The sequence below is a fragment of the Scatophagus argus genome, chromosome 17 (assembly GCF_020382885.2).
Source record: "Scatophagus argus isolate fScaArg1 chromosome 17, fScaArg1.pri, whole genome shotgun sequence".
Lineage (NCBI taxonomy): Eukaryota > Metazoa > Chordata > Actinopteri > Scatophagidae > Scatophagus > Scatophagus argus.
Window position 1 is genome coordinate 1,338,666 of NC_058509.1, and position 12,185 is coordinate 1,350,850.

Below are 12,185 nucleotides of genomic sequence, written 5' to 3' on the forward strand. Positions count from 1 at the left end.
ATAAGAAAGTTATTTTACTGTTTAATTTTCATGTTTCTCAAAAAGTCGAACTTGGGGCACTTGTGTAAAGACTGCAATGCTGTAATTATAAAGTCTTTGCTTCGCCTGCGTTGCATACTGAGCCTTGCAGCACGGTGACGTCCTCACTGAGACGCAGCCTCCGACATGCAGGTGTCCTTATCTGTGAGACAACACAGAGTCTTCAATGGGTTTCTGTCTGCTGAAGGTGGGCCGCTCAGCTTCTCTGAGCCTCGCTTATTATGGCTTTGTTTGCTCATCATGTAGCTTTTAACCAGCAGAGGTGCTGGTGGTGCTTGTGGGCCAAATGATCTCGTTACACGTTACTGTGGGACAAATCAGAGCCTCACTACAGGAAGCTCAGACTGTACTGCACATTAACACACAGGGGTGTCGCGGCGTATGCAACTACCTTGCTATGTTGAATTAAGAGAGACAGGTGGAAAACAACCCAAGAGGCTTGTGTTTTTGCTAATGATACAGTCTGGTACCAGCACTTTGTGTCTGGTAGTGGACACAGTCTTTCTGCAATCAAACCCTTCTTGTGTGAATATAAACAAAGTCTCTCCCGTATGCATAAACCAGAGAGCTGAGACTTAATGATGTGACAGGACGGCCACAAACTGACTGAAATGGAGGACTGAGATGAGCTCCAGCTCTTCTGTTCCTGCTGAAAGCTGAAAATGTGACCCTGGTCACCTGCAGAGAATCTGAGCTAACACTCACACAACATGCCTTGATTGCGACTGAATGGAAAGCAATGATAGCGTGTGTGCGTGTGTGTGTGTGCCATCTTGGATGAAGCAGATGGAAGGCCTGAAAAGATGGCTGGACGACACCCAACCATCTCTCTGTATGGAACCTAAACATTGTATTTTTATAGGACTTTTTCAGTTGGTCTTTTAGCTATTAAGTGATGGAACCTAAAGAAGTTTCTCTCCTTGAATCTGTCTGTTTGCTGTATACAAAAGTTGGCATGAAGTGCATCGTATCATGAGAGAGTGTTGTGCTGTAATTTCTAACTGCTGAAGGCAGGATGGAGGAGGAGAAACCACTGAATTCCCCACCGAATTCAGTTGAGTACACGGCACTCGATAAAGTGGGACAGGCTCTTCCAACACTGCACCCTCGGTTTAATGAAGTACCGGCTCATCGTGAGGTACCCTCATCTGAAACAACCAAAAAAATGTTGCCTTCAAGGGCCCCTCAAAAAACACTTAATTTAATTGCTGTCACATATTTAGTTTCCTCTGCTGGCACACAGAAGCAGTTGTTCCTGGGTTTGACCAGTAGGAGGCAGTATGAGAAAAGTGATGTGCGGCCTGTGCAGCTCCTGCTGCTTCACAAACTGTCCAGAAGTCAGTCAGAATCAGCTTTATTTGCCAAGTACGTGTGACCAAACATGGAATTTGTGCATCATACAAAATACAAAATAACAAATAATAATAATAAAATATCCTCAATGATCAGTTCTGTCGTTTGCTTACGTGAAGTACTTATTCATGCTGAAGTACTGAAATACTGCAGGTAACTTTTGCTGTTGTGGTTTTGTACCATGAAATCATTAAGATGCTGACTGCAGTCTTGTCTCGACACATTCGGAGTCACAAAAGAGCACTGAAGATGTCGTTTGGTCATTTTGTGTTGCTCTTTTTAACATTTTGTGTGACAGTTTTCAGCAGAGAGTCGCGAGCTGAGGACCATTTGTTCAGCTGCTCCTCATTCAGTCAGGCTCCTACATGAAGGCCACCCAGCACAGCCCAAACCCTCTTCTGGGTGTTGGGACTCACCACAGTCACTGCAGCAGCCTTATCGAGCGTTCAGCCACAATCACACCACAGCAGGCTGATGTTAGAGTGGCTGAAATCAGTCTCCAAACGCAGTCCAACTGCTGCAGCGCCACGCGTTTTTCCTCTCTGTCATGGCGGCTTGTTGACGCGCCAGTCATGATGTGGCGGCCTGAAACGTCTTGAATGTTAACTATGTGAGATGTGGGTAACCAGGGTCTAAAGCTGTCCTTTCTGACTGGTGTGGGACATCGTTCCCCACGCTGACCGCTGAAGAGGACCCGCATGTCAAAGTTATTTTGCTAATGATGCATCACAGGCTTTGGCTGCGTCTGATTTGCTTGAAGTGTCAGTTGTGTCAAGGCTCAAAAACCCTCCTTTAACCTCCCCCCATCCTCCCATTTGCATTTTCTCTTCATTATGACTGTGACTTCAATAAGTTAAGTCAATAATACATCAGAGCTTTGACCTTCCCAGAAACCATCAGAGGAGTCTGAGAGTCTCCATTAGATGAAACAATGATCATAAATTGTCTTCTTTATGAGCTGTGTTTGTTCTGCTCTGGTCCTGGTTATTGATACTGTTACTGGTCTGATGTTTTCCATCACGTGTTCCAGTCCTAATGAGCTCCTACACAGCAAATGACTCTTCATTCTTATCTTCCACTGCGATCTGTGATGGCTTGCGCTGGTTTCTGCTGAAGGAGTGCTTGTCGACGTTATTTCGCATCGCTGTAGTGGAACGTGATGTTGCTGGGAAACGTGCAACACGGCGAGCAAATCCTCAGCTGTACGACATGACGCTGAGCCTCTGCACAGTCGGTTCAGTTCTCTGTTTGTGTTGAATGTGTCTCTACAAGCTCGGAATAAAAAAGTCACTCACCTGGAATTTTCCAAAATCCCCTGGAAGGTTCAGGAACGTCCTGCTGATCACTGAGGCGAGAGGAGAGAAGGTGTGAACCCTCCTCTCTGCTCCTCCTGCTGAGGACCTCATGAGCAAGACTCCTGGTGTTGTGACGATGGTGACGAGTTCACCACCGAAGTGGAGCTGAAGGGGATCGAACCGCTTTGAAGCCCTTTAAAACACTTTGAAGTAGACTTTTTATACTTTTTGTACTGCTTTGTTGTACTATTTTTTTCACCCAAGGGGACAATCATAAAGCCTCCTCGTCAAGTTTAATAATCTTGTTTTTATTATTGCAATTATAATACTTTATATAAGAGCGCTAACATTATTTGGCAATCATATGTATGTTTCTTATATCAAAGGTGACTGGTGCATTTTAAGTAGTCGGCACTTGACCTACTGTAACCCCTCATTCTTCAGCCCCAGCACTTTGAAATACTGAAAAGACTTCTTGACTCTGTGAACTCTGACCTTTTTTATGAACTTGGTAGTAACCATCCGTCACCGACAGGACTGTTGACAAGAGAGAATGTCAGAAATGATAGTGATTTTCTGTCTGTTCTGGGGGAGGGTTTCACAGGCTGAAAGTTTTCACAGTTTGACATTACGCTTGGCAAAGGGAACAAAATCCTTCTTCCCGTCATTCTTCCAGTTTCAGCTTCGTGCTGCATTTGAACCGTGACTTGTGATCAGTTTGGTGTCCACTCTCGACTGTGGCCTCATTGTAATCATCCACGTCAAGATTCATTAATAATGCTGGATTGTTTTATGAAAATTATTTCAAGGACCAAAGAAGAGGCAAAGAATCAGACGGCTACGGTACGAAATACAAATGGCATGTATTCATCTTGAGAGCAGAGTGGAGATGTGGATGTGCTGCCACCTGCTGGTACAACTGCAAACTGTAAATCTGTGTGTGAACATGCAGCAGCTCAGACCTCCACCCTTCTGCTTCACCACGTCGTGTTTCAGAGCCTCACGCTCCCTGACAGCTTTTATAGGTTCTTTTTTATTAGACTGAGTCAGAACTTTTTCCAGAACCACAGAAGAGAATGTCTGTCAAGATTTTGTTTTATTTGATTTTCACATGCAGTGTAAAGTACATTCACAGTTTGAGTCAAATAAATTCAAACTATTACAGGTGAATACACAGAGAGAGAAATGGCCAAAAAGCACAGCAGTTTGTGAAGAAAATCCACTCTCCTGAATCAATATTTCACCATAATTCGACTAACTGCCTGCATGAAAACCACAGCAGCAGCAGCAGCAGCAGAGACTCGCTGAGTCTCCACACTCAGTCTGCAAAGAGCAGACGGCTGCCTGCTGAGAGACACTCACTGCTGTCCTGCTGTCCTGCTGTCCTGCTGTCCTGCTGTCCTGCTGTCCTGCTGTCCATACGACACAGTGACAACAGAGACAGTAAGGTACAAAAAGGCAAAGCCAAAGGAGAAAGTGCTTTCACACACTTCAGCTGAAGTCTTGTTGTCTCTTCACACTTCCTTTCCGGGAATTTGACATCGCAGGGAGTGGATGGAAAAGTAAACACAACAAGTGTGTGTGTGTGTGTGTGTGTGTGTGTGTGCATGCAGGAGTGTGTAAACGCTGCATGCAGGTAATGAGCGGTGGGGTTAAAAGTCCAAACCTCCCAGTGAAAGAAACAGCACGAATGCTTCCAGTTTCTAAGACAACGTCTCAAGTGTGTCTCACAGCTCATTAAACATTTAAACAACAAAATATTTTTTCCTGTCTGTAACCATTTCAGTAGGAAAACTTTGTTGTTTTCTGTCAGAAACACTCGGCGCCTTGTGGATCTTGATTTAACAACAAGCTGGTTTGGAATGAATAAACGAAGATTTGGATGAGCGACAGAAAATAGGCCCTCCAAACTTCACGGACAAAAAGACAACCAGTGTCTCTGGTCCATTCACACGTGGACAGACAGCCGAGCTGGAGCTCATGTGACTGTGGAGGCTGGCATCAGAGCTGTTCTTTCCCACAAAATGGCATCTTTGTCTTACTACAACTGGACCCATTAGATCCACTGTGCAACAGAAATCACTGCAGAAGCTCGGGAGCTGTTTCAAAACGTTTAAAAACAACCCATGAACAACAAAAAATCTTTTACAGCCTTTTTCAAGCCAAAATCTCCACTGTGGTCTTTAAATCAATTTGCGCATTGTTTTTCTCACGTTTTAAAAAGCAGTCCCTGGTTGTTTAGCAGAAAGCTGCAAAGCTGTTTTACTGTGGACCTCCAATGAAACTTCACCTGACTTTCCATCAGCGTCAGGGTGAGGAGATGGTGACTGACTTTTCATTTACTTATTACTCAAAACTAGTTTGTCACTCAAAGGTTGTGGCTGCCATTCAGCACAGTCTTGTTGAGCTTAAAGTTTTCTTCAGCCAACCTGAAATCTAAACACAAACGGCTTCCATCAATAATTTAAAATGATTCCTAACAAGGTTCTGGTTCCCGTTTCATTTTGTGTTCTTACAGTCCGTTGGAGAAAACCTCAGACAGGACATATGAGTTTCATGAAAGCCAGAACACCAAACATCCTGTCCATCTGTCCATCCATCAGTGTTTCCTCCACCGCTCAGTGCTCAGTCTCCTCCATCACCTCCATCACCACCGTTCTGGGTCCAGTCAGGATCAGGTGGCTGACAGTCCGGTAGTCCAGATTCAGAACATTGAGCCCGTTGACGGAAAGCACAAACTGGCAAACCTGTAGGTGCACCATAGAGGGAAGGAACGATAAGAAGAAAAATGAAAGAGGGAGTGAACAACAAAACCCATTGGAAGGCCAAGTTGGACATGTTTCAGTGTTATGTGAAACTCACATCCAATCAAAACATAATAAACTCAGATGACCCTGTTTCACCCTCGACTGATGACCAATAATTGAAGGGAATAACCTTTTGCACCGACTGCGTTTCCCATGATGCCTACCTTCAGGCCAGCGGCAGCAGCTGGGCCGCAGGGCTCCACGGCCTGGATGTGACACGGCCTGTTCCCTCTGACCACGAACCCCCAGCCCACGGCGTCGCCCACAATCTGGGGACACACAGAGACAAGAGACAAGTCCGGAGGACACCTTCAGTGTGGGATGAACTGCCCCTGAGTGAAGGATTCTCACATCCAGTGGAGCATTTTTACAGTGTTAGTCGGTAAAGAATCTGAATCCTCACACAACTGCAAACCTGAAGCTGCAAAAAAGAGTTGATTCAGTTTCATCTGATTAAAGTTCCACGTGCAGACTTCCTAACTGTTAGAAGAGGATCAGGTTGTTCACGTACTGTAAATGTTTTCTTGATGTAGGGTCCTCCTGGTGTCTGCAGCTCGTCTGTGCTCACTGGTCTCTTCAGGACTGGACATGAAACAAAAGATAAAATGTGAATACTGACTCGCCTCCACTCAGACATGATTTTGAATTCCTCTCACTTCTGGCAGAGCAAACTTCTCTTTTTCTGGATGTGCCTCTCAAAGTAATAAAGCACTGACAATCACAGAGTGGACTCCCTCAGCCTGCACGGACTTTGTGGTTTCCTTTTTCTTTATCACCTGATTTGGGGTTGGAGAGCACCGGTGAGGAGGAGGAGGAGGAGGAGGAGGAGGAGGAGGAGGAGGAGGAGGAGGAGGTGATGCTATGGAGGCCGACTCCTCTCCTGCTGCTGTATCTGCTGCCGTCACTGCTGCTCCTCAGCCGGGCTCCTCCCTGAGCCCCTCCTGCGACTGCCTTCACCTCCTTGGAAGGAGCCACTGGTGGAGACACAGAGGACATGTTTCCTGAGCTGATGGAGAGCTCAGTGACTGACCCACTTTTCATGTTTGACTTCCTCAGTTCAGCTTCTAACAATTCAGCTTCTGTCCAAACATGCCTCAATAACAGCAGAGATAAGAAACAGGCAGAGGTCGCCGTGCCGCCCGGCCGTCCCTCTGAATGAACTGCAGCCCAGGCACCAAGTCAAATCATCTGCCCGTTTCATGTGTTTATTGCAGGGCGTTCTGTTTGTTTGCTCACACTGATTTCCTCTTGCCTCGTAAAGGCTCATCAATGAATGTGACCTGCAATGAAGAATGATGCTTTATGCATTCATCCTACAGTAACATTTTACAGTAATCTGCCCACTTAAGGTCAGACTTTTGAGCTTCATTCACATCTGCAGATCTCTGCTCTCCTGATGCAAACTCTCCTCTCACTTCATGACTTCATCACTTCAGTGAGTCAGAGCAGATGACCTCAAACGCCCAGATAATAAAGCAATCATAAAATGTTCATTTGTTTACTGCTTGATCAAAACATGTCACTTCCTGTTCAGGGTGTCTTGTAGTCACGGTTACCTGCACAAACATGACCAAAGCCCAAGTCTCATCCAAACCAACTGGTCTGTGGTGGACTACGAAGCTTCACGTGTGGGTGTTGCTGCAGAGAAGCTCCAGACTGTAAAACGTGGAGGCTTCACTCACATGTTCAACCCGGCAGCACAGAAGATCAGTGAATATACAATCAGCACAGTTTGAAGGTGGACACCTGAGATTAGAGTCACAAGTCTGGTATGTGGGCTCAGGTGAAACCTGGTCCCAGTCTGGTCCTTTACGTCCTGAGTTCTGCCGCTGAGTGGCGGACAGAAAACATCACGAGGTCACAGTGAAGCATCTGTGTTTTCTGTTACAGCATTTAACTGAAGACATGGAGAGGACCTGGCACAGCTGGTTAAGGTCAGTGACGGACTCAGGCCATCTGAGGGCCAGGGGCAGAAAGAAACCATGGGGGACACCGGCTTTACGTGGTGATCGTGTTTTATCCTGTGAGTCGGATGTGCTACCCTCTACACCTCTGTAGAGTTTCTCCACAGGAAGGGCAGCTTAGAGGACGCATCATCACGTTGGTTCACATTCTGGATCACCCAAAGAGAACTTTACATGTTTTATCTACTGCAGAGGCATCCAGGAGGGAACTTCTCTGGTGTTTGTTTTTATTGTTGTCAGCCGTGATGATGACGATCTGAGCAGAGTCTTACCTGCTGTGCGAGGTCCCATCTCTGCTCGGTCGTTTATCCAGTCACTCAGAGAAGGATGACTCCGGACGATGAAGATCCTCAAGTACTCATATGAGCAGACGAGAAGACGCAAGGAGGCACACTCAGCCGGCCCGAGCCTCTGCACAGGTTACCAAAAGTTTCCCGTGTGTGCTGACAGATCTGAAAGCAAGGGGAGTCATCTCAAATGTGTGTGTGAGCTAAATATTAAACCCGTGAACAAACAAGCTGACCCTCAGCAGGAGGGAGGAGGAGGAGGAGGAGGAGGAGACGCGATCCAAACACAAGCCTTCCTCTCTGAATCACTCCTGTTAGCAAGTGCTGTATGTCAGTGCAGTTTTGAGGAGTTTCTACTTTAAGTATTTCCACTCCACCACATTTATTTGACAACTATGAAGATTAAGTTTAACAATAGAAAAGATATAATCATCAAACAACTGATGATGTAATGTTAAGGATCAAAGGTATCGATTTCAGCTTCAACACTGATGAACACATGAATGCATCAGTAATTATAATCCAGTAATCTGTCTGGACTCTCCATTCAGCAGGACGAGTTTCCAATAACGAGTGTGTGAGGTGGAGATCTGACTGAAAAGATCACATTAATCGAATGAAGGGCAGGCAGCCTCCACACAAACTTTCAAAATCAAACTGTTAGGCAACGAGCTGCGAGCAGCGAGCAGCGAGCAGCGAGCCGTGTGTTTGAGGACGTGTGGTTTGTGATATCTGGACCAGAACTGACTGTTCCCGAGAAGCTGAATGATATCAGTGACATCTGTGTTTAACCGTATGCTCTGTTGCTCTCCGATTCCACCTGATAACGGAGGATTTCTCCATAACGAAAGGCTGCACTGAGCAACTTTAGAAAGAGCTTTCATTTCAGAGAGTGTGCAGGGAACAAAAAGCCAGGTGTGCACACCAGGTCTCAGTGCTGGTGGATGAGGCTGAGCTTCGGCCTGGTTGCCACGCAGACTGTAGGAGGCTGCAGCTGAAGACGAGGAGGAGACGCAGACATCATTTCTGCTCTGATGGACGCAGGAGGTTTCCATCAGTCGATACGAGGCAGAGAGGCAGGCTCATAAAGCTCATTAACGCATGGGCTTTGATCCAAAATGTCCGGCTGTTACAAAAAGGTGTTTTCACAAGACAAAAAGAGAGACGTCTAAGAGGTCTGGCTTGCCCACTGCTAAGTGAATGTGGACACATTTGATCAGATAATTAAAGTCTGTCTCATAAACATGTCCAAGCTTGTTGAGTCATTTGGACAACGTGGCCAAGAATGACCACAATGAAGAAATATGCCATCAACAACAACAACATCAACAAGTTGCAGACAAAGTAAACAAGCTTCTGATAAATCCACATTCTGTTCAGTCTGCAGGACGGGACACATTCCTGACTCTTCCCACCAGAGCTGAGCAGCGATCAATCTTCAGTTCTTGATCAGGAGTCAAGCCGACAGCATGGCTTCTTAAGCTGAAGAAGACAACACGGAGACATAAAGACACAGTGGCTGTGCAAACTGATGCCGGCTGTGCTGCTATTTCCCACTTATTAACATCAGGTTTGCTGTGGCTTCATGAGGTGTCTCTAACCATATTTAACCACATGAGAGACACGTCCCCACACTCGAGTGGACGGAGCTTCCAGGTCTGAAAAGTGAAACCTGACATCTGCAGTCTTTCTAATGTCCAGCAGGGGGCATTTCCACTGGTTTCAAACAGAAGTCTGACTGTATGTGAGCATATGAGAAAAGAAGATGACTTCTCAGTGGATTCGTGAGCTCAGTAAACAGTTTCCTCTTGAGTTTATGGTCTCCGTTGTTGGTTTGAAGTCTTCTTCACCACAACAGCTCTGTTCACTCAACATAAAATTTAAAGGGAAACTTGTATGACAGAATTCTCACAGTAAGTTTGTAAATGTGACGCCAGATGCTTTCCGGTCAAACAATTACAGCTTACATTCAGCTGCAGAGGCATGTGATGATGGCAGCTTCTTTTACACATATGGAAGTCAGAATGGTTTCTTTTCAGTAATATTTGCTGTTTTTTGTCACATTTAAAAGCAAATATCCCCATGCACACCCAGAACTTTTTCTTACGAGATTTTCATTCACACCAAACTGCACGCAAGTGAACATTTTCCTTAAGACCTCAGACAGCCGCCGCTCACAGACAGAACAATCAATGTCAAGTGGTCCTCTTTTTCTGCTTTGTGTTGTGGGAATCGATCATTTCCATTGAACTGTTTCTGCTTCAGCGCTGACCTCAGTTATTAGAATTCCTTGAAGCTTTGGAGTCTTGAAGCAAGTCGGCTTTATCATCTTTTATACTGAGTCACTTACATCAAATGAGCGTCTCGACCTCTGACACAGTGATCCAGAGCTCTGAGGATCGCGTGATAACGCCGTCGCCTTCGTTTATTTGTTTACCTACTCAGCCCGGTCAGGAGGAACTGTATGACTTTATGAGAGTTCAGGGCTCATCTGACGTGTGGAATAAATGTCATCCACAAACAAAACGTTTTACTGCCAGATTAACTTCCTGCTCGGACTTTCCTGCTTGATCTCACTCGGCGCTCAGGTGTGGTGTTTTCTTAGCAGAAAACTGAATGAAGTCAGCGACCCATGAACAACAAAATACCAACCTGCATCAGGTCTTCTTCCTCACTGGATCACCTCAGATAGTTTTGATTTATTTCATTTTATCATCATCGTCATCATCATCCAGTGTTGGGAGCCGACAGGTTACATGTAATCAGGACTTTTGTAAATATGTTTGAATAAATAAGTAACAGTAATCAACCCAGATAACATCTGAAAAAGTAACACGTGATTAGATTATATTTACATGTCAGGGATTGGTTGATTACCTTCCACATTTTGATCACTGTGATGTAACCGTGTGCTCATTTAGTCTTCAGCTCGATGATCTAATGCCTCTGCGTCTCATCGATTTCATGGATCAATAAGCTTATGGGTGGCAGCTCTGAGAACAGCACCGTCAATACACACAGAAACTTGTGTTTTTCATCGTTGATTCAGTGTGTGCATTCAAACTGTTAAACTCAGCACTGTGATGGACACACTCACTGTATATATACAATGTACATATTGGCTTTTTACACATGCACATACCTGTATTTTAAATTTTCTTAAAAATTTGAATACAGTTTTTTGTAAATACCTGTACTTTGAGATTTTAGTTTTGTTTATCCTATCTTTATTAAGTTTATCCTATTTTTTATACTCTGCACTTTTCTCCTCTCTTGGTCGGGAATACTGCATGTGCAATGTCTGTAAAAACAAGAATTTCCCTCCAGGGATTAATAAAGGAATTCTGATTCTGATTCTGATTCTGATTCTGATTCATATAACACAGACAGGCCAAAAACTTCATCTAGAAGTACAATAAGACACATTTAATCTGGTTTAGTACTTTGCACACGTGTGTACTATTGTATCTTCCCAGTAGTACTTTAAAGTAAAGTGATGTGATGTGTACTGTGAGCCTCCATCTCTTCCTCTCTCCTGCTGTTTACTGTAGCAGAGTGGATGCTGCCCTCTGCTGGAGGAAAGCTCCTGACACATCCATCACCTCTCATGTTTCCTTTAGTCTTCTTGCTCTTTGCTCAGTCGTTCTCAGAGCTGCAAGGTGTTTGTGCATTTATCCTCATCCACTTGTTTCTTCTTCAGGGATGCCAGAGCTTATACACAAGCAAGACAGGAAAGCCCAGGATGCAGAGAGATCACTGGCCGCTGCACAGCCAATCACGAGGCACTAACAAGTTTTCTCCTTTTGTAAAGCTGTGGTTACCAGCAGGGGGCGCCAGTGCTGAAGTACAGCAGCTTTATGTGCCCCAGAGAAGAAAAGTTTATCAATGCTTTTTGTGAACAAACTGTACTTTCTGTGCTTGGGACTATGAGTTCAGCCCGCCAACTGTACACTGGACGCACAGAGATAAGACTGGCAGCAAAGGATTCAGCCAGCAAGTTCAGCAGATTAGATCAGATTAAAGAGAACACCACCAGAGTCTGCTTCACAAGTCAGAACATTACAGAACACTTTAAAGACTATCGGAACTTTTCTGGCACATCTTTTCAAGGCAGGTGGAATCTGAATCGACTTATCTCTCCATCTGCTAACAGCAAGAGACAAGACGAATCCAAACAGTGACTAGACGTAACACAGAACACCAGGAACCCTGAAGGAGGACCACCTGAAGCCTGGCTGTAAATTAGCAGCAGACTCCAGACAGCTGGGCTCAAATGCCTGGTGTGCAATAAAGAATAATAATAAGAATATGATATAAAATAAGCATTAGAAATCATCATAAACTGATCAAAACCATGTAAAAGAGAACTATTAAAGTGCTCATGTGTATCTTGTTTAGGTGGAACCAAAACTGCTCAAGATGTGCAGAAATGTCTCACTG

General features: G+C 44.9%; 1 protein-coding gene across 1 annotated transcript; it reads right to left on the reverse strand.

Moving 5' to 3' along the window:
* Positions 1 to 3,766: 3,766 nt before the first annotated feature.
* LOC124075144 (DEP domain-containing mTOR-interacting protein-like) lies at positions 3,767 to 7,951 on the reverse strand. The gene is made up of 5 exons (XM_046418566.1): positions 7,731 to 7,951; positions 6,271 to 6,468; positions 6,006 to 6,076; positions 5,659 to 5,763; positions 3,767 to 5,434 (listed from the first exon to the last, which is right to left on the reverse strand). Exons 1-5 carry the CDS (start codon positions 7,747 to 7,749, stop codon positions 5,306 to 5,308), a joined length of 522 nt encoding a protein of 173 aa, XP_046274522.1. The 5' UTR covers positions 7,750 to 7,951; the 3' UTR covers positions 3,767 to 5,305.
* Between the last annotated feature and the right edge of the window lie 4,234 nt (positions 7,952 to 12,185).

Coding starts and splice junctions, on each gene's coding strand:
- LOC124075144 (XM_046418566.1), bottom strand. Junction 6,077..6,270: donor GCTCTCCAACCCCAAATCAG/GTGATAAAGAAA, acceptor TTTCATGTCCAG/TCCTGAAGAGACCAGTGAGC. Junction 5,435..5,658: donor CTGCTGCCGCTGGCCTGAAG/GTAGGCATCATG, acceptor GTGCACCTACAG/GTTTGCCAGTTTGTGCTTTC.